At 43.0% G+C, this 24,138-nt stretch overlaps 1 protein-coding gene across 5 annotated transcripts in view; it reads left to right on the forward strand.

Annotated features, from left to right (window-relative positions):
* LOC106606834 (bifunctional heparan sulfate N-deacetylase/N-sulfotransferase 2) overlaps window positions 1-20,639 on the forward strand; it is a 199,447-nt gene extending 178,808 nt beyond the window's left edge. For all 5 annotated transcript variants that reach the window (XM_082975735.1, XM_082975730.1, XM_014203212.3 and 2 more), the window contains 11 exons: window positions 6,028-6,115; window positions 6,281-6,435; window positions 8,108-8,293; window positions 15,726-15,854; window positions 16,145-16,327; window positions 16,536-16,632; window positions 16,759-16,882; window positions 18,299-18,473; window positions 18,809-18,979; window positions 19,178-19,390; window positions 19,566-20,639. In XM_082975735.1, coding sequence (XP_082831861.1) covers window positions 6,028-6,115; window positions 6,281-6,435; window positions 8,108-8,293; window positions 15,726-15,854; window positions 16,145-16,327; window positions 16,536-16,632; window positions 16,759-16,882; window positions 18,299-18,473; window positions 18,809-18,979; window positions 19,178-19,390; window positions 19,566-19,691 — 1,647 coding nt within the window. In that variant the 3' untranslated portion in view covers window positions 19,692-20,639. The remainder of the gene's footprint in view (window positions 1-6,027; window positions 6,116-6,280; window positions 6,436-8,107; window positions 8,294-15,725; window positions 15,855-16,144; window positions 16,328-16,535; window positions 16,633-16,758; window positions 16,883-18,298; window positions 18,474-18,808; window positions 18,980-19,177; window positions 19,391-19,565) is intronic.
* Window positions 20,640-24,138: the final 3,499 nt, after the last annotated feature.

Here is a 24,138-nt window from a genome sequence, read left to right on the forward strand (position 1 = left end):
CTTTAAACAGGTCAACATTCAGACAGATTAACGTGTACTCAAAGCATGCGCGGACCAACTGGCAAGTGTCTTCACTGACATTTTCAACCTCTCCCTGACCGAGTCTGCAATACCTGCATGTTTCAAGCACACCACTATAGTCCCTGTGCCCAAGAAATTGAAGGTAAACTGCCAAAATGACTCCCACATTGTAGCACTCACGTCGGTAGCCATGAAGTGCTTTGAAAGGCTGTTCATGGCTCACATCAACACCATCGTCCCGGAAACCCTAGCCTAGACCCAGTCCAATTCACATACCGCCCCAACAGATCCACAAATGACGCAATCCCAATCGCACGCCACACAGTGCTTTCCCACCTGGACAAAAGAAACACCTATGTTAGAATGCTGTTCATTGACTACAGCTCAGCGTTCAACACCATAGTGCCCTCAAAGCTCATCACTAAGCTAATTACCCTGGGACTAAACACCTGACGGGCCGCCCCCAGGTGGTAAGGGTAGGCAACAACAAATCTGCCACGCTGATCCTCAACACTGGGGCCCCTCAGGGGTGTGTACTTAGTCCCCTCCTGTACTCCCTCTTCACCCACGACTGTGTGGCCAAGCACGACTCCAAAACTATTGTTAAGTTTGCTGATGACATAACAGTGGTAGGCCTGATCACCGACAATGATGAGCCAGCCTATAGGGAGGAGGTCAAGCTGGCAGCGTGGTGCCAGGACAACAACCCCCCCCCTTGTTTTTACACTGCTCGCTGTTTATTATCTATGCGTAGTCAACTAACCTGTACCCCTGCATATTGACTCGGTAACGGTACCCCCAGTATTTCGCCTCGTTATTGCTATTTCATTGTAACTTCAGTTTATTTAACTCTATTTTCTTAACCTCTCTGGGCCAGTGGGACGTTAGCGTCCCACCCTATTCAACAGCCAGTGGAATCGCGTGGCGCGAAATACAAATACCTAAAAAATGCTATAACTTCAATTTCTCAAACATATGACTATTTTACACCATTTGAAAGATAAGACTCTCGTTAATCCAACCACGTTGTCCGATTTCAAAAAGGCTTTACAGGCTTTACAGCGAAAACAAAACATTAGATTATGTCAGGAGAGTACCCTGCCAAAAATAATCACACAGCCACTAACCTTTGATCTTCATCAGATGACACTCCTAGGACATTATGTTATACAATACATGCATGTTTTGTTCAATCAAGTTCATATTTATATCAAAAACCAGCTTTTTACATTAGCATGTGATGTTCAGAACTAACTTCTAAAACTGTTTGAATGATGTCTGTGAGTATAACAGAACTCATATGGCAGGCAAAAACCTGAGAAAAATCTAACCAGGAAGTGAGAATTCTGGTGCTTGTAGTCCTTTCAAGTCATTGCCTATCGAACACACAGTGACTTAGGGTTCATTTTGCACTTCCTAAGGCTTCCACTAGATGTCAACAGTCTTTAGAAAGTTGTTTGAGGCGTCTATGATGAACAGAGGAAGTTGGAAGTTGTTGACTCAGGAAGGTACTGGCGTTCATTGGCGCGCATTCACGTGAGAGTTAGCTGTGTTCCAAAACGTTTTTCAAGACATTGCAATCGTCTGGTTGGAATATTATTGAAGTTCTAAGTGATAAAGTCCCTAAAGATTGATGCTATACAACGTTTGACATGTTTGAACGAACGTAAATAGAACTTTTTTTTACTTTTCATCGTGACATCCGCGCGCTTCCTCTGGAGAGCAACGAACGCGCCCAGGTCTATTTGGACATAAATTATGGACTTTATCGAACAAAGCAACATTTATTGTGGACCTGGGATTCCTGGAAGTGCCTTCTGATGAAGATCATCAAAGGTAAGTGAATATTTCTAATGCTATTTATGATTTTAGATGACTCCAAAATGGCGGGTATCTGTATTGCCTAGTGTATTTTTCTGAGCGCAGTACTCAGATTATTGCAAAGTGTGCTTTAATTCTTTGAATAACAGTTTAATATTTTATCAACGTTTATGGTGAGTATTTTTGTAAATTATTGTGCTGATTCACCGGCAGTATTGGAGGCAAAATATTTTCTGAACATCATGCGCCAATGTAAAATGAGGTTTATGGATATAAATATGAACTTTATCGAGCAGAAAATACATGTATTGTGTAACATGATGTCCTAGGAGTGTCATCTGATGAAGATCGTCAAAGGTTAGTGCATCATTTTAGGGGGTTTTCTGTTTTTTGTGACACCTGTCCTTGCTAGGAAAATGGCTGTGTGCTTTTTCTTGTGTTGGAACTGTCCTAACATAATGCTTTCGCCATAAAGCCTTTTTGAAATCGGACAATGTGGTTACATTAACCTGTTATGGATAGGGGGCAGTATTTTCACGGCCGGATAAAAAACGTACCCGATTTAATCTGATTATTACTCCTGCCCAGAAACTAGAATATGCATATAATTATTAGCTTTGGATAGAAAACACTGCAAAGTTTCTAAAACTGTTTGAATGGTGTCTGTGAGTATAACAGAACTCATTTGGCAGGCCAAAACCTGAGAAGATTCTGTACAGGAAGTACCCTGTCTGACCATTTCTTGGCCTTCTTGATCATCTCTATCCAAAACAAGGGATCTCTGCTGTTACGTGACACTTCCTACGGCTCCCATAGGCTCTCAGAAGGCGGCAAAAAGCTGAATCGTGGCTTTGCAGGCCCTGGCTGAAAAACATTAGCGCGTTTGGATAGTGGTCGGTCAGAGTACTATGAGACTGAGGCACGTGCACGAGGCGACCCCATGTTTTTATTCTTTCGTCTTTGAACGTAAACAACGACTCCCGGTCGGAATATTATCGCTTTTTTTACGAGAAAAATTGCATAAAATTGATTTTAAACAGCGGTTGACATGCTTCGAAGTACGGTAATGGAATATTTACAATTTTTTGGGTCACGAAACGCGTCGGGCGCGTAACCCTTCGTCACCTTTGGATAGTGTCTTGAATGCACGAACAAAACGCCGCTATTTGGATATAACTATGGATTATTTTGAACCAAACCAACATTTGTTATTGAAGTAGAAGTCCTGGGAGTGCATTCTGACGAAGAACAGGAAAGGTAATCAAACTTTTCTAATAGTAAATCGGAGTTTGGTGAGGGTCAAACTTGGTGGGTGTCAAAATAGCTAGCTTGTGATGGCGTACTATCTACTCAGAATATTGCAAAATGTGCTTTCACCGAAAAGCTATTGTAAAATCGGCCATAGCGAGTGCATAAAGGAGTTCTGTATCTATAATTCTTAAAATAATTGTTATGTTTTTTTGTGAACGTTTATCGTGAGTAAGTTAGTAAATTCACCGGAAGTGTTCGGTGGGAATGCTAGTTCTGAACGTCACATGCTAATGTAAAAAGCTGGTTTTTGATATAAATATGAACTTGATTGAACAAAACATGCATGTATTGTATAACATAATGTCCTAGGCGTGTCATCTGATGAAGATCATCAAAGGTTAGTGCTGCATTTAGCTGTGGTTTTGTTTTTTGTGACATTATATGCTAGCTTGAAAAATGGGTGTCTGATTATTTCTGGCTGGGTACTCTGCTGACATAATGTAATGTTTTGCTTTCGCTGTAAAGCCTTTTTGAAATCGGACAGTGTGGTTAGATAAAGGAGAGTCTTGTCTTTAAAATGGTATAAAATAGTCATATGTTTGAAAAATGGAAGTTTTTGTATTTTTGAGGAATTTGTAATTCGCGCCACGCCTATCATTGGATATTGGAGCAGGTGTTCCGCTAGCGGAACGTCTAGATGTAAGAGGTTTTAAGGAGACGTGTACCTTTAAAATGGTGTAAAATAGTCCTTTGTTTGAGAACTTTGAATTATGACATTTTGTGGTTTTGAATTTGGCACTCAGATTTTTCACTGGCTGTTGAACGCTAGCGTCCCACCTGCCCAAGAGAGGTTAACAAATAAATATGTACTCCTATCTGCTTAATTTAGAGTTATTAATGTAACTGTAGTTGTTCTACAAACGTTGGGCTATATGTTTTGATTTTTAATATATTGTTAGGCTGCGTGATGCAACTCTAATGATGATTTGATAAAAGTTGCTTGAAAAGCATGAGCTCTGCTTTGTTTTTGCGCAGGCTATACACACTTCATCAGTCTCCCATTCACAATCTAACAAGCACTTGATAATGCCTCAACTTCCCGGCGGCATCCCTTTTGTGTGGCCGTAATGCACCCTAAAAGAAATCCTTGTTTTTTGCGACCAGTGGCCGTTGTGCCCTTGGCCCGGAGTGCTGCGTTGTGCCCTTCTCCCGGAGTGCTGCGCACTCCGCAGCACCTCTCACTCACATGGCTCTCCATCACCTGATCAGGTCATTCTCAGAAGCTACAAGTGAAGACAGACACATCATCCAACTGTGCGCCTTCTTATCCAATTCCGAGATACATATTGAAGATATTGGAAGAACAGTCCACATTTACTTTTCGTCAGCCAACAAGATGAGTAGGCCTAATGAACAGCAAAAGCACGAGCCTATGTCAATCTACTATCCCCCATAGTACAAAAGTTGACCTATTCTGTGCTATAAATAAATATTCCAAACATAGTACAGGACAGTTGTGGGATGTGATAGATCTCAAATTAATACAACCACTAGCATAAAAAAATATACTTTTTACATAATGTGGCTGACTCAACAGCTCTGAACGTTTAGCTTAAAATGTTGATAAACTATTAGGGTATTACTTAACATTATAAGCGCAGCAATGCGCACACGGCAGTAGTCTATAACCGCGAACGTTCCATTAGTGGGAAAACACCATTATCAAAAGTGACTGCAAATGCAATTATGCATGTAATGCTTTTATTATAAAGGTGCTTTTTTATGGTGAAAATTATCTTCTCCAAACTTGAAACTCACCCGCTGTTTATGTATGCCAGTTAGACTTTACACCCGTTTTAAAGCGGATTAATGTGCTTAATTTGAAGAAGTTATCAGAACATATAGGCCTATGGGCTAGACTACATGAGGTGTGCGACTAGGATTAGTAAAAGTTGCGAAGGCATTGTTTCTTGTCTTACGCTGGGCATAATTCACAGGTGGTATATCAGTGATAGGCTAATATTGTCACCCATCAGACTATTCTTGATTTGATCTGTTACTGACCGGCTCGATTCGGTCTTATGTAGCAACATTTTGAAATTGTGTTTTTTCTATTGGATAAAAGTAAAGACTCTGAGAAAATGGTATATCATACACTACAGTTGAGGAACAATGGGAAAGTAATTCTGCTTTGAAAGTTGATACATTTGTAACCTCACTTTTGAGAAAATTCCCTTGAATATTTTGGTACACCTACTGGAGAGCTCTTTGTCTACATTTACATTTTACATTTCAGTCATTTAGCAGACGCTCTTATCCAGAGCGACTTACAGTAGTGAATGCATACATTTCATTTCATGCATATACTTTTTTTTTGTACTGGCCCCCCGTGGGAATCGAACTCACAACCCTGGCGTTGCACACACCATGCTGGCATTGCAAACACCATGCTCTACCAACTGAGCCACAGGGAAGACTTTGCACAATGAATGAATATATATATATATATACCATCCAATATCCTTGTGCTTCAGCTTGTATGTTAGAGTCTGGGGACTTGGCCATATGCCATACACCCATTCAGCATCGTTCACACCCTTTTAAGCTTTAGCACCACGCTTTAGCATCAGCAGCATCAGAGCTTGGAGAATCCTAATTACCGTGACTAAACAGTCATGTGGAATTTGACTGCCTTCATGACTCGTGACCGCTGGTGTGGCGGTAAAACGGTCACCGAAATAGCCCTAGGTATTATCATTTTCACAATTTCGAAGTATTATTCCGACATTGTGTGGAAATGTATATGAAACACAGGAAAATCATGTTTTTAACTGCTCTGGGCCTTTAAGTTTGTCAGCAACATGATCGTTTTTAAAGCTAATAACTGCAATTGTGAATATAAATCCTATTCCTCTGTCATGTCCTCGTTTGCAGGCCTTGCTCAAAACGCAAAACAAGCTGCGAATGCTGGTCCCCAATTTTACCTTCAACCTCGGCTTCTCTGGAAAGTTCTATCACACAGGTGAGGGCATCTCGAAGTGAAAAAACAAAACATACCCTGTACTAGACAGTGTCACTGTAGATTCTGAGTTGGATGGTGACATTGAGAAACTCTCTGTACCCATTATTTCCTTCCCTCCCCCTCCTCCCTCCTTCTCTGCTCCCTTTCTCCTCCCTACCCCTCCAGGCACAGACGAGGAGGATCGGGGAGATGACATGCTGCTAAGACACAGGAAGGAGTTCTGGTGGTTCCCCCACATGTGGAGTCACATGCAGCCCCACCTGTTCCACAACGTCAGCGTGCTGGCTGAGCAAATGAGGCTCAACATGCTGTTTGCCCAGGTGAGTGGGTGTCCGTGGATACCAAGCATCCTAATCATACTATAGCTCTCTCTGGTAAGATGCCATGCATACAGTATGCTTATCCTCAACGCATCGTAGTTAGGCATGTAGTTATGGCCTTGTTGATCCAAATGGTGAGTGGTAATTGAATTCCTGGATGCTGGCCGTTGTGGATTTTTCCTTGTGAGCGATTACCTGTCATTTCATATGCACAATGAATGAATATATATATATATCTACCATCCAATATCCTTGTGCTTCAGCTTGTATGTTAGAGTCTGGGGACTTGGCCATATGCCAAATAAAAGTCAAATAAGGCCCTTTCTTAATGTACAGTAACATGGCTTGCAGACATTGGTGCAAAAGATGCCCCCAAGGCTGCCTTGTTGATGTAGTGAGAAGCATGCTGCCCCCAAGGCAGCTGTGCGTGTTGATGAAGTGAGTGGCATAGGGAGTCAGGGGCCTGGGCCCAGGGAGCAGACGGTGTCAGCGGGTGTGTGTGTGAGGTGAATACTAACCAGCAGCAGTGTCCCCTCTCAGTAATCCCTGCTGCCATACAGCTGCCCTTCTGGCTGACAGTGATGGACCGTGTCTCTGAGTGGTCAGGGGGGAGAGAGAGGGTAGTGGGTCCTTCATCACGGCTTAATGAGCCTCAATGAGCAAGCTAGCCAACTTCTTTCGCCAATTAGCTTCACCTGGCCGGTGTGCAACGGTGGCAAAGTTGGTTTGACTTTGTATACTCTGTGGGGCTAGTTAGGGACCGTAAATAAATTACACAATGTAAATGGGACAATAATTTCATGTTGCACATCTTTTAGTTGTTTCATTAAATGCTTTAAATATTTGTGTAGGAATTTCTACAATTTATAGTTGTTTTGAGTTTAAGTCCCATTGCGATATCGAATGTCAAACCAAATTGTACAGTGTTTGTATACATTAATGTTGAGTCAGACAAGTATATATTCTGGGTTCTGTAGGGGTACCACAGTTGAACTAAGCTCATGAGGCTTTTATAAGTTATATTCTTCAAAAATCAATGGGTATCATTCATTTATAAGTAAAAAGAAATGTATGTTGCAACTGCGGATTCTAGCTTTAAGCATTCCCAGCACTCTGTGTTCTGCCAGCGAGGGGCACAGTGCCACGGTACCACACTATTCATTCAGTTTGATGCATTTGTGTTAGTCTATAAAGCTGGGCTCTCAAACTTTGTTCCTGGAGAGCTACCCACCTGTAGGTTTTTGCTCCAACCCCAGTTGTATATAACCTGATTTAATCTTATCAACCAGCTAATTATTAGAATCAGGTGTGCTAGATTAGGGTTGGAATGAAAACCTACAGGACGGTAGCTCTCCAGGAACATGGTTGGAAAGCCCTGCTCTAAAGGATTTAAGCTCCTACTGAGCTTCCTGACTGTTGCCTTTTTTACAGTGTAGTGATTTGTAGACCAAGCAGGGCTATGTTGCCCTCCAGTGGAGAAGTTGCACATTATTTTTTCTGCTGCGTGTTTGTTTTGAAGCAGACGGTGACTCATTCATTGATCATTAAAATGGCAATTTCATCACGTTTGTTATTGCAATTTGTTCTGGGTGTCCCTCCTGTCCCTAGACACTTCTGACATCCATCTTTCTCTCTGTCTCATATCTATCCCCACCCCCCTCTTCCCCTTCAGGAGCATGGGATTCCTACAGACTTGGGCTATGCTGTGGCCCCCCACCACTCAGGGGTCTACCCCGTCCACAGCCAGCTGTACGAGGCCTGGAAGTCAGTGTGGGGCATCAAGGTGACCAGCACAGAGGAGTACCCTCACCTCAGACCAGCCCGCTACCGCAGGGGCTTCATCCACAATGGCATCCAGGTCAGTCTACTGTCAGTCATGGCAGTCAATCAGTTTATTGAAGGAGAAGTTGACCTAAAATCACACATTTCCCAAATGATTCCATACCTTGAAATTAGTTTGGTTGAGTTTGCCTTCTCCCTCTCTCTCCCTGCAGTCTACAACTGGAATGAGTCTCGTGACGTATCTTTGTGCACTGCTAACTCTGCTATGTTGTCAGTCAACAAGCCATTGAGAAAATTCTTTTTTTTATTGAAAGCGTATGGCCGAATTAGCTTTTCTTTAGCAAAAGTACCATTGGTTTTGAGACAGGAAATTTGTACTTTTCTACCTAAAATGATTGAGATTATTTTAGATAATTATTTTATGTGGCCAACTGCAACAACAGTGGAGATGGGCAACAACTGCGCATGTGCACTCTCGTGGGGCAAACTCTGTGACATATACACTACCGTTCAAAAGTTTGGGGTCACTTAGGAATTTCCTTGTTTCTGCCCATTAAAATAACATCAAATTGATCAGAAATACAGTGTAGACATTGTTAATGTTGTAAATGACTATTGTAGCTGGAAATGGCAGAATGGCATACAGAGGCCCATTTTCAGCAACCATCACTCCTGTGTTCCAATGGCACGTTGTGTTAGCTAATCCAAGTTTATCATTTTAAAAGGCTAATTGATCATTAGAAAACCCTTTTGCAATTATGTTAGCACAGCTGAAAACTGTTTAAAGAAGCAATAAAACTGGCCTTCTTTAGACTAGTTGAGTATCTTGAGCATCAGCATTCGTGGGTTCGATTACAGCCTCAAAATGGCTAGAAACGAATAACTTTCATCTGAAACTCATCAGTCTATTCTTGTTCTGAGAAATGAAGGCTATTCCATGTGATTAATTGCCAAGAAACTGTCCAAAAGTTTGAGAATGACATACATATTCATTTTCAAAGTTTGCTGCTTCAGTGTCTTTGGATATTTTTGTCAGATGTTACTATGGAATACTGAAGTATAATTACAAGCATTTCATAAGTGTCAAAGGCTTTTATTGACAATTACATGAAGTTGATGCAAAGAGTCAATATTTGCAGTGTTGACCCTTCTTTTTCAAGACCTCTGCAATCCGCCCTGGCATGCTGTCAATTAACTTCTGGGCCACATCCTGACTAATGGCAGCCCATTCTTGCATAATCAATGCTTGGAGTTTGTCAGAATTTGTGGGTTTTTATTTGTCCACCCGCCTCTTGAGGATTGACCACAAGTTCTCAATGGGATTAAGGTCTGGGGAGTTTCCTGGCCATGGACCCAAAATATCGATGTTTTGTTCCCCAAGCCACTTAGTTATCACTTTTGCCTTATGGCAAGGTGCTCCATCATGCATCATCATCCATCATTGTTCATCACCAAACTGTTCCTGGATGGTTGGGAGAAGTTGCTCTCGGAGGATGTGTTGGTACCATTCTTTATTCATAGCTGTGTTCTTAGGCAAAATTGTGAGTGAGCCCACTCCCTTGGCTGAGAAGCAACCCCACACATGAATGGTCTTAGGATGCTTTACTGTTGGCATGACACAGGACTGATGGTAGCGCTCACCTTGTCTTCTCCGGACAAGCTTTTTTCTGGATGCCCCAAACAATCGGAAAGGGGATTCATCAGAGAAAATGACTTTACCCCAGTCCTCAGCAGTCCAATCCCTGTACCTTTTGCAGAATATCAGTCTGTCCCTGATGTTTTTCCTGGAGAGAAGTGGCTTCTTTGCTGCCCTTCTTGACACCAGGCCATCCTCCAAAAGTCTTCGCCTCACTGTGCATGCAGATGCACTCACACCTGCCTGCTGCCATTCCTGAGCAAGCTCTGTACTGGTGGTGCCCCGATCCCGCAGCTGAATCAACTTTAGGAGACGGTCCTAGCGCTTGCTGGACTTTCTTGGGTGCCCTGAAGCCTTCTTCACAACAATTGAACCGCTCTCCTTGAAGTTCTTGATGATCCGATAAATGGTTGATTTAGGTGCAATCTTACTGGCAGCAATATCCTTGCCTGTGAAGCCCTTTTTGTGGAAAGCAATGATGACGGCACGTGTTTCCTTGCGGGTAACCATGGTTGACAGAGGAAGAACAATGATTCCAAGCACCACCCTCCTTTTGAAGCTTCCAGTCTGTTATTCGAACTCAATCAGCATGACAGAGTGATCTCCAGCCTTGTCCTCGTCAACACTCACACCTGTGTTAACGAGAGAATCACTGACATGATGTCAGCTGGTCCTTTTGTGGCAGGGCTGAAATGCAGTGGAAATGTTTTTTTTGGGATTCAATTCATTTGCATGGCAAAGAGGGACTTTGCAATTAATTGCAATTCATCTGATCACTCTTCATAACATTCTGGAGTATATGCAAATTGCCATCATACAAACGGAGGCAGCAGACTTTGAGAATTAATATTTGTGTCATTCTCAAAACTTTTGGCCACGACTGTACTACTCCCTTCACAGAACAGCGCAAACTGGCTCTTACCACAATAGAAAGAGGAGTGGAAGGCCCTGGTGCACAACTGAGCAAGAGGACAAGTACCTTTAGTTTCTAGTTTAAGAAACAGATGCCTCACAAGGCCTCAACTGGCAGCTCCATTAAATAGTACCCACAAAACACCAGTCTCAACGTCAACAGTGAAGAGGCAACTCCGGCATGCTGGCCTACTGGATATTTTCACACATTTTACCAATGTCTGATGATGTTGGCTAGCCATGGCTTATTTGCATGACAAAATGTCAGGCAACTATATAGCCTTGCATGGAATACCTGGCTCCAGGAACCACCTGGGGTATAGGATTACCCATAGTGTGGTCTATCACTTATTTGTAACCCCCCTGTCGATAGGGGTCATGAGTATCAAAACAATAAAAGTTTCACAGGTTAGTAACATGGTATCACTTGACTTGTGTGTTAGGCTGGACGTATTTCTATGTCAATACACATAACAATAATAATTTGGCATACAGTGCATTCAGAACATATTCAGACCCCTTGACTTTTTCCACATTTTGTTGCGTTACAACCTTATTCTTATTATTTTTTTTATTTTATTTTTTTAAATTTTATATATATATATATATATATATTTTTTTTCTACTGCATCATTGATTGTATGTTGTTTTACTCCATGTGTAACTCTGTGTTTTTGTATGTTGTCGAACTGCTTTGCTTTATCTTGGCCAGGTCGCAATTGTAAATGAGAACTTGTTCTCAACTTGCCTACCTGGTTAAATAAAGGTGAAATAAAAATAAATAAATAAAATTCTAAAATGGCAACAAACAAAAAACATCCCTCATCAATCTACACACAATACCCCATAATGACAAAGCAAAATAAATAGTTTTTAGACATTTTTGCAAATGTCACCACTCTCTCTGACGTCCAAAGAATTCAATGTTTTTATTTGCTTACGTGTGTGTGGAATTTTGTTTACGTTTTCATTGGTATTCATATACACACATTTGTTCATATGAGTCGGTAGGGTTGCCAGTGGGAGGGATTTGGGGGCGGGGGCATGATGACTCAGCCCCCCCAGGTGTTGCGTTGCCATGGTGATAGATGACTCACCTTGAGGTCCCTGTGCACAATGTCATGCTGGTGCATGTGGTGGACACTCTCCAGGATCTGATTGATGCACTGGCTGCAGAGAAAGGAGACACAGGACACACACGTCAATGCACAGACACATCACAACCACCACACAATACACAGTACGGGGTAGGAACTAATGGAGGCTACTGGTTTATGGATCAGATGAGGTGCGTTTCCCCTTGTCATTTAAGCACTTTGAGCACTTGCAGGAGTGCAAAACCAATCCAATTCATGACTATTGCTGTTATTACGAGAAGTACAGGCGGGCCTCCCGAGTGGCACAGCGGTCTAAAGCACTGCCTCGCAGTGCTAGAGGCATCACTACAGCCCCGAGCTTGATCCCGGGCTGTATCACAACCGGCCTTGATCGGGAGTCCCATAGGGCGGTGCACAATTTGGCCGGGGGGGCTTTACTTGGCTCATCGCGCTCTAGTGACGGGCCAGGCACCTGCAGGCTGACCTCAGTCGTCAGTTGAACAGTGTTTCCTCCGACGCATTGGTGCGGCTGGCTTCCAGGTTAAGCAGGCGGGTGTTAAGAAGCGTGGTTTGGCGTGTCATGTTTCGGAGGACGCATGACTCGACCTTTGCCTCCGAGCCCGTTGGGGAGTTGCAGAGAGGAGACAAGATCAAAATTGGGGAGAAAAAGGTGGTAAAATAAAAAATGTATAAAAATAAAAATAGAATGCACCTAGTCACCCATCAATAGTCAAACACCTGAACTCCAACAATTACATTGTTTTAAAGAAATCAAAAGTGTAAACAATTCATACATACACTGAGTACAGTGCATTCAGAAAGTATTCAGACCCCTTCCCTTTTTCCACATTTTGTTATGTCACAGCCTTATTCTAAAATGTATTAAATATTTTTTTCCCTCATCAATCTAAACACAATACCACATAATGACAAAGCGAAAACTGTTTTTTATAATTTTTTTCAAATGTATTAAAAATAAAAAGCAGACACCCTATTTCAATAAGTATTCAGACCTTTTGCTTTCAGACTCGAAATTGAGCTCAGGTGCATCCTGTTTCATTGATCATCCTTGAGATGTTTCTACAACTTGATTGGAGTCCACCTGTGGTAATTTCAATTGATTGGACATGATTTGGAAAGGCACACACCTGTCTATACAAAGTCCCACAGTTGACAGTACATGTCAGAGCAAAAACCAAGCCATGAGGAATTGTCCGTAGAGTTCCGAGACAGGATTGTATCGAGGCACAGATCTGGGGAAGGGTGCCAAAAGAAGTCTGCAGCATTGAAGGTCCCCAAGAACACAGTGGCCTCCATCATTCTTAAATGGAAGAAGTTTGGAACCACCAAGACTCTTCCTAGATCTGGCCGCCCGGGCCAAACTGAGCAATCGGGGGAGAAGGGCCTTGGTCAGGGAGGTGACCCAAGATCCCGGTGGTCAATATGACAGCGCTCCAGAGTTGTTCTGTGGTGATGGGAGAACTTTCCAGAAGGACAACAATCTCTGCAGCACTCCACCAATCAGGCTTTTATGGTAGTGGTCAGACGGAAGCCGCTCCTCAGTAAAAGGCACATGACAGCCCGCCTAGAGATTTTCTTGAGAAACAAGATTCTCTGGTCTGATGAAACCAAGATTGACCTCTTTGGCCTGAATGTCACGTCTGGAGGAAACCTGGCACCATCCCTACAGTGAAGCATGGTGGTGGCAAAATCATGCTGTGGGGATGTTTTTCAGCGGCAAGGACTGGGAGACTAGTCAGGATCGAGGGAAAGATGAACGGAGCAAAGTACAGCGGACCTCAGACGACCCTAAGCACACAGCCAAGACAATGCAGGAGTGAACTCGAGACAAGTCTCTGAATGTCCTTGAATGGTCCAGCCAGAATCTGGACTTGAACCCGATCGAACATCTCTGGTGAGACCTGAAAATAGCTGTGCAGCGACGCTTCCAATCCAACCGGACTGAGCTTGAGAGGATCTGCAGAGAAGAATGGGAGAAACTCCCAAAATACAGGTGTGTCAAGCTTGTAGCGTCATACCCAAGAAGACACAAGTCTGTAATCGCTGCCAAAGGTGCTTCAACAAAGTACTGAGTAAAGGGTCTGAATACTTATGTAAATGTCAGTTTATTTTTATATATATTTTATTCAATTTGCAAAAAATCTGTTGCTTTGTCATGATGGGGTATTGTGTGTAGATTGAGGGAAAAAACTATTTAGTCAATTTTAGAATAAGGCTGTAACGTAACGTAGAGTACCTCATAAGCTGTAGATCACACTATCTACCAAGAGAGTTTACATCTATATTATTCGTAGCCATCTATTTACCACCACAAACTGATGCTGGCACTAAGACCGCACTCAACGAGTTGTATAAGGCCATAAGCAAACAAGAAAATGCTCATCCAGAAGCAGCACACTTAGTGGCCAGCATGTCACATGCTGGTAGAAATGATGAGGAAAAAAACTCTAGACCACCTTTACTCCACACACAGAGATGCACACAAAGATCTCCCTCGCCCTCCATTTGGCAAATCTAACCATAATTCTATCCTCCTGATTCCTGCTTACAAGCAAAAACTATTGCAGGAAGTACCAGTGACTCGCTCAATACGGAAGTGGTCAGATGACGCAGATGCTACGCTACAGGACTGTTCTGCTAACACAGACTGGAATATGTTCGGGGATTCATTCAGTGGCATTGAGGAGTATACCACCTCAGTCATCGGCTTCATCAATAACTGCATCAACGACATCGTCCCCGCAGTGACCGTACTTACATATCCCAACCAGAAGCCATAGATTACAGGCAACATCCGCACCAAGCTAAAGGCTAGAACTGCCGATTTCAAGGAGCCGGACACTAATCCAGACGCTTATAAGAAATCCCGCTATGCCTAAAAACGAACGAACCAACAAACAGGCAAAGCTTCAATTCTAAGATTGAATCCTACTACACTGGCTCTGACACTCGTCGGATGTGGCAGGGATTGCAAACTATTACGGACTACAAATGGAAATCCAGCCGCGAGCTGCCCATTGACACAAGCCTACCAGACAAGCTAAATGCCTTTTATGCTCGATTCGAGGCAAGCAACACTGAAGCATGCATGAGAGCACTAGCTGTTCCGGACAACTGTGTGATCACACTCTATGTAGCCGATGTGAGCAAGACCTTTTAAACAGGTTAACATTCACAAAGCCATGGGGCCAGATGGATTACCAGGATGTGTACTCAAACCATGTGCGGACCAACTGGCAAGTTTTTTCACTGACATTTTCAACCTCTCCCTGACCGACTGTGCATACATGCATACATGTTTCCTGACTCAAACCTAATAGCACTTTAGATATATATTTGTTTATATAACTCATTCGGACATATTCTTTCAATAAAACAAAGAATTTGTCCACAATTCACAGATTTCTCAATCGCTAGTTGACTGACAACGGAGCTGAGCTAGCAGTGCACAAAGATACATCGTGAGTCACGTGACCTGTTTTTGCAGCTTTCCCGTTCTAGACTGCAGGGAGAGAGAGTATGGAATCACTTGGGAACTTTTGGATTTGAGGTAAACTTCTCCTTTAATTGCTGCTAGAAATAGTAAATCATTCAGGGGTGAGTCTTAAACTTTAAGTTGAATTTTCACTTGATCTCCCATTGACATCATGCATAACTTAGTGAAAATGTGACTTAAAACGGAAGTTAAGATTTCCCCTCAGTGCTTAGTGAGAGTGCTTAAGGGCTTAGAGTTTATGCAAATGTACTAAGGCCCTATTCATTAATTAAGTGGTTAGAAAAAAGAGGAAGTTGGTTACTTCTGTTCCTACACTGTTTTTGACAATTTCCCTCTGTCTCTGCAGGTGTTACCCAGACAGACATGTGGCCTCTTCACTCACACCATCTTCTATAACGAGTACCCAGGAGGCTCCAAAGAGCTGGACAAGAGCATCAGGGGAGGAGAGCTGTTCCTCACCGTCCTCCTCAACCCTGTAAGTTTAGTTCACTCTCAAGATACTCTGCCTGTCCTTACTGGAGCTGCTACCTTCTTCAGGCCGCTGCTCTATATGACCTGAGAAACTTCATTCTGGAAAAGCCTTAGCTTGGGAAAAGGACCTGTAACTTTGACTTTTGTGTAAATCATTAATTGATGTCAATCTGTGCTACAATTTTAGTTTCAAGAGTAGGATTTTGCCTAGTATGCATTTAAGATCCATAGACAAACAGTGAAAGGTCTCACTTCCCTACTCACCTGTTGGTATGTTCCTCTGTCTCCCTCCAGATCAGCATCTTCATGACCCACCTGTCTAACTATGGAAACGACCGGCTGGGCCTGTACACCTTTGAGTCACTGGTGAAGTTTGTTCAGTGTTGGACCAACTTGCGGCTTCAGACACTCCCCCCCATTCAGCTGGCTGACAAATACTTCCAGATCTTCCCTGAGGAGAGAGACCCCCTCTGGCAGGTTAGGGGACTGCAATGATCAATTATTATTACAGACGTGATAATCCATTGGTTTTTAGTTACTGTTTCCTATTTTAGATATTTACTGTTTATTGAGATTATTGTTATTAAGTTTGGCCCATAATTTCATTTTCTTTTGCAATGAAATGACTTAATGATAAGCGAGCTATATGTATTGGAGACCGTAACCCCTCTTTATCTGTCCTCAGAACCCATGTCATGACAAGAGACATAAAGACATCTGGTCGAAAGAAAAGACCTGTGATAGACTACCGAGGTTCCTGGTCATAGGCCCACAGAAAACAGGTGAGACCCTGCAGCCAACCATTTTCCTAAGACATCTACACTCTCTCGCTCGCCACATACTCGCTTGGCCAAAATGGGTTGCGTGATGGCGAGTTTCAGTCAGTGTATATTCATGTGTTCTTTCAGGCACCACAGCCCTGCACTCGTTCCTGAGCCTCCACCCTGCCATCACCAGTAGCTTCCCCAGTCTTGTCACCTTTGAGGAGATCCAGTTCTTTAGCGGGCCCAACTACAACAACGGCATTGACTGGTAAAACGACTTTGCTGCCCACTCAGATGCTTTAAACACTCTAATGAAGCCTGTAGCCTTCTTTTGTCTGAACTGATCTAAGAGCCTATATGATATCCATATGGTAGCACCTTCGGAAAGTATTCAGACCTTGACTTTTTCCACATTTTGTTAGGTTACAGCCTTATTCTAAAATGTATTAAATTGTTTTTTTCCCCCTCATCAATCTACACACACTACCACATAATGACAAACCCAAATAGTTTTTTTGAAATTTTTGCAAATGTATTAAAAATGATATTACATTTACATAAGTATTCAGACCCTTCACTCAGTACTTTGTTGACGCGCCTTTGGCAATAATTACAGCCTTGAGACTTCTTGGATATGACGCTACAAGCTTGGTACACTTGTATTTGCGGCGTTTCTCCCATTGTTCTCTGCAGATCCTCTCAAGCTCTGTCAGGTTGGATGGAGAGCGTTGCTGCACAGCTATTTTCAGTTCTCTCCGGAGATGTTCGATCGGGTTCAAGTCCGGGCTCTGGCTGGGCCACTCAAGTACATTCAGAGACTTGTCCCGAAGCCACTCTTGCTTTGTCTTGACTGTGTGCTTAGGGTCGTTGTCCTGTTGGAAGGTGAACCTTCGCCCCAGTCTGAGGTCCTGAGCGCTCTGGGGCAGGTTTTTGTCAAGGATATCGCTGTACTTTGCTCCGTTCATCTTTGCCTCGATCCTGACTAGTCTCCCAGTCCCTGCCACTGAAAAACATCCCCACAGCATGATGTTGCCACCACCGTGCCTCGACACAATCCTGTCTCGGAGCTCTACGGACAATTCCTTCGACCTCATGGTTTTGTTTTTGCTCTGACATGCACTGTCAACTGTGGGACCTTGTATAGACAGGTGTGTGCCTTTCCAAATCATGTCCAATCAATTGAATTTACCACAGATGGACTCCAAGTTGTAGAAACATTTCAAGGATGATCAATGGTAACAGGATGCACCTAAGCTCAATTTCGAATCTCATAGCAAAGGATCTGAATACTTATGTAAATAAGCTTTTTAAAATATTTTTTAATACATTTTCGAAAAGCTGTTTTCACTTTGTCATTATGGGGTATTGTGTTTAGATTGCTGAGGATTTTTTTTTTAATCCATTTTAGAATAAGGCCATAACGGAGAAAAATATGGAAAAAGTCAAGAGGTCTGAATACTTTCCAAAGGCACTGTAGTTCCTTCATGCTTACTTGTAGTGTAGTCTTCCTCCATATTGCTCTCACGTATCTACGTATTTCTCTCATATCAGTGAGAATGTATAACAGTATGGTCCATTAGGTGGAAAGGGACATGACGCAGGAAGACATTCAAAGGACATTTATGACATAAGCTCTCCTATGGCCCTCGCTAACCGTAACTGCTCTCCCCCGTCCTCTCTTCAGGTACATGGACTTCTTCCCCTTCCCATCGAATGTCAGTACAGACTTCATGTTTGAGAAAAGTGCCAACTACTTTGACACGGAGGTAGCCCCTAAGAGAGCGGCCGCCCTGCTGTCCCGGGCCAAGATCCTGGCTGTACTCATCAACCCAGCGGACCGCGCCTACTCCTGGTACCAGGTGGGTCTGTCACACTCTTAACTTCCTCAGCCATAATATGAACCATCAGGGTCATGAAATATAAACTATTCCCAGACCATTTGTCAAGACCATTAAGTGACCACATGGAAAGGATACTCCTGGCTGCCTCACTCCAGAGAAAAGAAATACCATCTGTTTTTATTTGAGCTTCACCTGTTTATTTGCATGTATTCTCAAGAGGCCAAAGGTACAAAGTCTGTCAAAAGTTATCTTGTAAAATCACTTGATACGGGATTCTTCTGAAGTCTGACTTCTGATAACCTTTGACTCAAGATGTCTGAACTTTACCCTTTCACCTGTGTGTGACCCTGCAGCACCAGCGGGCTCACCAGGACCCGATGGCCGTTAACCATACGTTCCAGGAGGTGGTGACAGCGGGGCCTGCCACCCCCCGAGAGCTGCTCATCCTGCAGAGGCGCTGCCTTAAACCTGGGGCCTACGCCACACACCTGGAGCGCTGGCTACACCACTACCAGCCCAGCCAGGTAACATTACATTACTGGAAATACACACAAACATACTAAACGTGCACAGCCAGATACTGAAAACTACAGGACACACCCCCGTGAACAATTCAAATGCATCCATTCAGAAACATGGCTTCACAGTATTTTCCATGATTGATCATGGCAGTACTACCTGTGTGGAGTCCAGTATGTGAGAGGTGTGATTCCTGTTTCCAGGTCCACATAGTGGATGGGTCCCAACTGCGATCCCACCCTGCCCTGGTCATGGAGGGCATCCAGAGGTTCCTGGGGGTTACACCCATCTTCAACTACACCCAGGCTCTGACGTATGATGAAAGTAAAGGGTTCTGGTGCCAGAGGGTGGAAGGAGCACGACCCAAGTGTTTGGGCAAGAGTAAAGGCAGGAAATACTCTGACATGACTCCTGAGGTACAGTTACTCCATCTTTCAAGGAAAACGTCAGACACTGCAGATTATCCCATCTTGTCAGCTTGTTTCTCTGAGTGGCCATGATGTGTTTTCACTTCTGCCTAACATGTAGATATGTCTTAACAAGTGCCTCATACAGTCCTTCGCTGACTGTTCTCTGTTGTGTGTATTACAGTCCCGTGCCTTCCTGACGGAGCATTACCGGGAGCACAACATGGAGCTGCTGAGGCTGCTGAACCGGCTGGGCCAGCCCCTGCCCGCCTGGCTGAGAGAGGAGCTGCAGAGCTCCAGCTGGAGCTGAGACTGGACCTCCCTACGGAACCACAGCCACAGCCTGGGACTGGAGCACTGCCCTGCCTGGCCTGGCCCGGGGTAAGAGGGCCCTGTTTACCCACACCCAACACCAGTCACTACAGAGGGTGGAAGAGGAGAGAAGGTGGGAGGACAGCCCCCTATCGGGACAATGGACTCCTCCACCCTGAAATGCCACTGTAGAAACCAATTCTCACGGGAGGGGAATAATGACCTCTAATAAGGGAGTTAACGAGTTGGACTGCTGAAACAACCCTCCCTCTTTCCCCTCGCAGTCGCACACATCATCGTCATCCAGAAAGTAGAGGACTTGTCTCAGCCTGCAGCCGGTTGGATTGACTGACGCCAGGGTCTGGCAGACTGAGAGGGAGTGGGGGGTCTAATGTCATGTTACCCCCCTTTTTAACAGGAACTGATATCTTGTGGCCCTGGAGTGCATGAATAAACCCGGCAACATACGTGTGGTCACAAGCTCACACACACACTTCTCATTTCTTCAGAAGAATGAATGTAAAATGTTGTAAATTTTAAAGCTGTTGTATATTGTTGGTGGGGGATGGGTGGGAAATGTGACAAAATAGACATGAACTAAACAAGACCGCAAACTCTAGTGCTATGGACAAAGATGTGTGCCGTAGGATGGATGTAGTGCATCACAGGCCACGGCTCCTCCAGACTGTGCATCCACAAGTCTACAGAGAAACCCACACACTTTAACCATGCACGTTCTCCCTCACTCTCACGTAGGTACCCAGTCAGTGTAGAGCTGTGTAGAAAGAGAAGAGGATGAGCTAGAGAGAGAGGTTCTAGATCTTTCTGCTTGTGAGTGTCTGTCGTAACAGGAGCTGCTGTCTTGTTTTGTTTTCTGTTTATTTTGCCAAAACTACAAAACAAAGACCAATGCTGTATCATCTCTAATAAACTGAGGTTAGAATGGCTTGTTCATTTGTCTTTTTTTTTTTTTACTCACAGCTTCTGCATGCCTGTCAATGCAGGAGCCACTGTCATTTACCCGTGTCTGATGCTGTCTACAGAAGACTGGAATGGAAACGGCAGTGCCTATGTAGTTTAACAGACAGGAGAGTAGAGGTACATATTATAGTCTGCAGTGCAGTAGTAATCATAGTTTTCGGGAAGGTATATTTTCAATGGATAATTCGACTGAGTCTCCTTTATTAGACTAGTGTATCACGTGAAATACCTCCTATCTAATCATCCTCTCAGTAGCACGACGAATTGGTGGAAACCTGTTAAATGGGCAGATCATGTTCATTAATCAGTCTAGTGTTAACCTCTCTGGGCTAGCTTGCGTCCCACCTACTCAACAGCCAGTGGAATCCTGTGGCGCGATATTCAAATACCTTAGAAATGCTATTACTTCAATTTCTCAAACATATGACTATTTTACACCATTTTAAAGACAAGACTCTCGTTAATCTAACCATACTGTCCGATTTCAAAAAGGCTTTACAACGAAAGCAAAACATTAGATTATGTCAGCAGAGTACCCAGCCAGAAATAATCAGACACCCATTTTTCAAGCTAGCATATAATGTCACAAAAACCAAAACCACAGCTAAATGCAGCACTAACCTTTGATCTTCATCAGGTGACACTCCTAGGACATTATGTTATACAGTTAATATTTATATCAAAAAACAGCTTTTTACATTAGCATGTGACTAGCATTCCCACCGAACACTTCCGGTGAATTTATTAAATTACTCACGATAAACATTCACAAAAAACATAATTATTTTAAGAATTATAGATACAGAACTCCTTTATGCAATCGCTATGTCCGATTTTAAAATAGATTTTCGGTGAAAGCACATTTTGCAATATTCTGAGTAGATAGCCCGGCCATCACAGGCTAGCTAATTTGACGCCCACCAAGTTTGGTACTCACCAAACTCAGATTTACTATAAGAAAAATTGGATTACCTTTGCTGTTCTTCGTCAGAATGCACTCCCAGGACTTCTACTTCAATAACAAATATTGGTTTGGTTCCAAATAATCCATAGTTATATCCAAATAGCGGCGTTTTGTTTGTGCGTTCAAGACACTATCCGAAGGGTAAAGAAGGGTGACGCGCCCGGCGCGTTTCATGACAAAAAAATTCAAAATATTCCATTACCGTACTTCGAAGCATGTCAAACGCTGTTTAAAATCAATTTTTATGCGATTTTTCTCGTAAAAAAAGCGATAATATTCCGACCGGGAGTCGTTGTTTTCGTTCAAAGACTGAAAATGAAAACATGGAGTCGTCTCGTGCACGCGCGCCCCAGTCTCATTGTTCTCAGATCGACCACTTACCAAATGTGCTACTGTTTTTCAGCCATGGCCTGCAAAGTCATCATTCAACGTTCTGGCGCCTTCTGAGAGCCTATGGGAGCGTTAGAAAATGTCACGTTATGCCAGAGATCCCCTGTTTTGGATAGAGATGATCAAGAAGGCCAAGAAATGGTCAGAGAGGGCGCTTCCTGTTTGGAATCTTCTCAGGTTTTGGCCTGCCAAATAAGTTCTGTTATACTCACAGACACCATTCAAACAGTTTTAGAAACTTTAGGGTGTTTTCTATCCAAATCAAACAATTATATGCATATTCTAGTTACTGGGCAGGAGTAGTAACCAGATTAAATCGGGTACGTTTTTTATCCGGCCGTGCAAATACTGCCCCCTATCCCCAACAGGTTAACAAGGGACTTGACCGCAATCTCTGATGTCCCTTTGCTGGATAGACTCCCAGGGATTAGTCAGACAGGCTATAATGAACAAGCAGAAAAATGAAATATATGTACCCAAAATATATGAAATAAGTAATGTACTCAAAAAGAAAGGACCAAGGCACTCTTCATATAATTAATTAAAATGGCATGTTCAATAGAAACAAAGTATTAAAAAATTCGATGTGTTTCGGCTGCATGGCCTTTGTCAGGGAGTACAAAAAAATAATAATTCAATGTCCTCTTTTGAACAGCTTTTCCAATTAGCCCTAATTAGAAGAGGGAGTGGTTACAAAATTGATTGGACACACCTAGTAAGCAATACTATACACATGAAAAAGTGAAATACTGTAGCTATGTTATCATAAAAATACAACTCCAAGCTAGAAGTATCAGGACACTTAGAAAGGTAGTTCTAACCTTAAATATGACTGGGAGAAGTGTCAAGAATAAGAAAGCAATATATTCCATAGTACACTAGAACACAACAAAACATGAACAACAACAGTCTAGTCATAGCTGAGGGCAATTGAGCAAAATGTCCACTAGATGACAGCAAATGGACCTATCACAACCCTACAGGAAGGGTGAGAAATCCATATCTTCATTTAAACCAGGGTATTTAGTGGCCTGTAGTTTGTAAATCCCAAAACTTTCCCTTTGGTTAAGTGTTTAAGACGGTCCCCTTTTCTAATAGAGGCCGGAATATGATCAATACCCATAGCTTGTAGGGAGGCAGAGTTGCCATGGTGTAAGGACTTGTAGTGCCTTGCCATGGGGTAGTCTTCATTGCCTACCCGTATGGCGTACTTGTGTTCCGCTAAGCGGTCTTGAAGGCGTCTCTTTGTCCGTCCAATGTAGAACACCTTGCACTGTGGACATTCCAATCTATAGATGACATGAGTGGTTTTGCAGTTAATGAAATGCTTGACGTAATACTCCATTTTGGAAGCTGTGTCAACAAAATACTTGTTCTGTGCAATATTTCTGCAATGGTTACATTTAAAAGAGCCCTTGGGTTTGTGGTCAAGCCAAGTTTTTTGAGAGTCACCCGGAAGATAACTGGACTACTTTGTCATTTAGGGTAGGACATCTCTTAAAGCTTATGACTGGTGGCTCAGGAAAGACTTGGCGTAGTAGCGTATCACTTTGGATGATTCCCCAATTATTTTTAATGATTCTTTTAATGTTCTCTGCTTCAGTGCTGTATTTTGTAACAAAATACACTCTCTCTGATGTATCTCGAGGCACTCCCCTTTGCAACAAGTTCTCTCTGTCAAGTAATCCAGCCCTTATAGCTGCATCTTTCAGGACCTGAATGCTGTAGCCCCATTTCAAGAAGCGATTCTCCAATTCAGCAGCTTTGACACTGTAGTTTGTTTCCTGATCGCAAATTCTGCGGACTCTTTCGAATTGGCCATATGGAATATTCTCTTTTAGCCTTTTGGGGTGAAAGCTGTCTGCCCTCAGAATGGTATTCCCATCTGTAGGCTTCCTAAAGATTGATGTGTGCAAACAACCTTTGTCATTTTTACTAATGTCGAGGTCCAAAAAATGAATTATCCTTGCTGTACTCCATAGTTTGATGTTAGGGTTAATGCTGTTAAGGTATTGGTGGAAGGAAATAAGTTCATCTTCTGAGCCGGACCAAAACAGGCAAACATCAATATAGCGTTCCCACCATATAATCCGGTCAAAGAAATGGTTAT

Source organism: Salmo salar, chromosome 01, assembly GCF_965601325.2.
Source record: "Salmo salar chromosome 01, fSalSal1, whole genome shotgun sequence".
Classification (NCBI taxonomy): domain Eukaryota; kingdom Metazoa; phylum Chordata; class Actinopteri; order Salmoniformes; family Salmonidae; genus Salmo; species Salmo salar.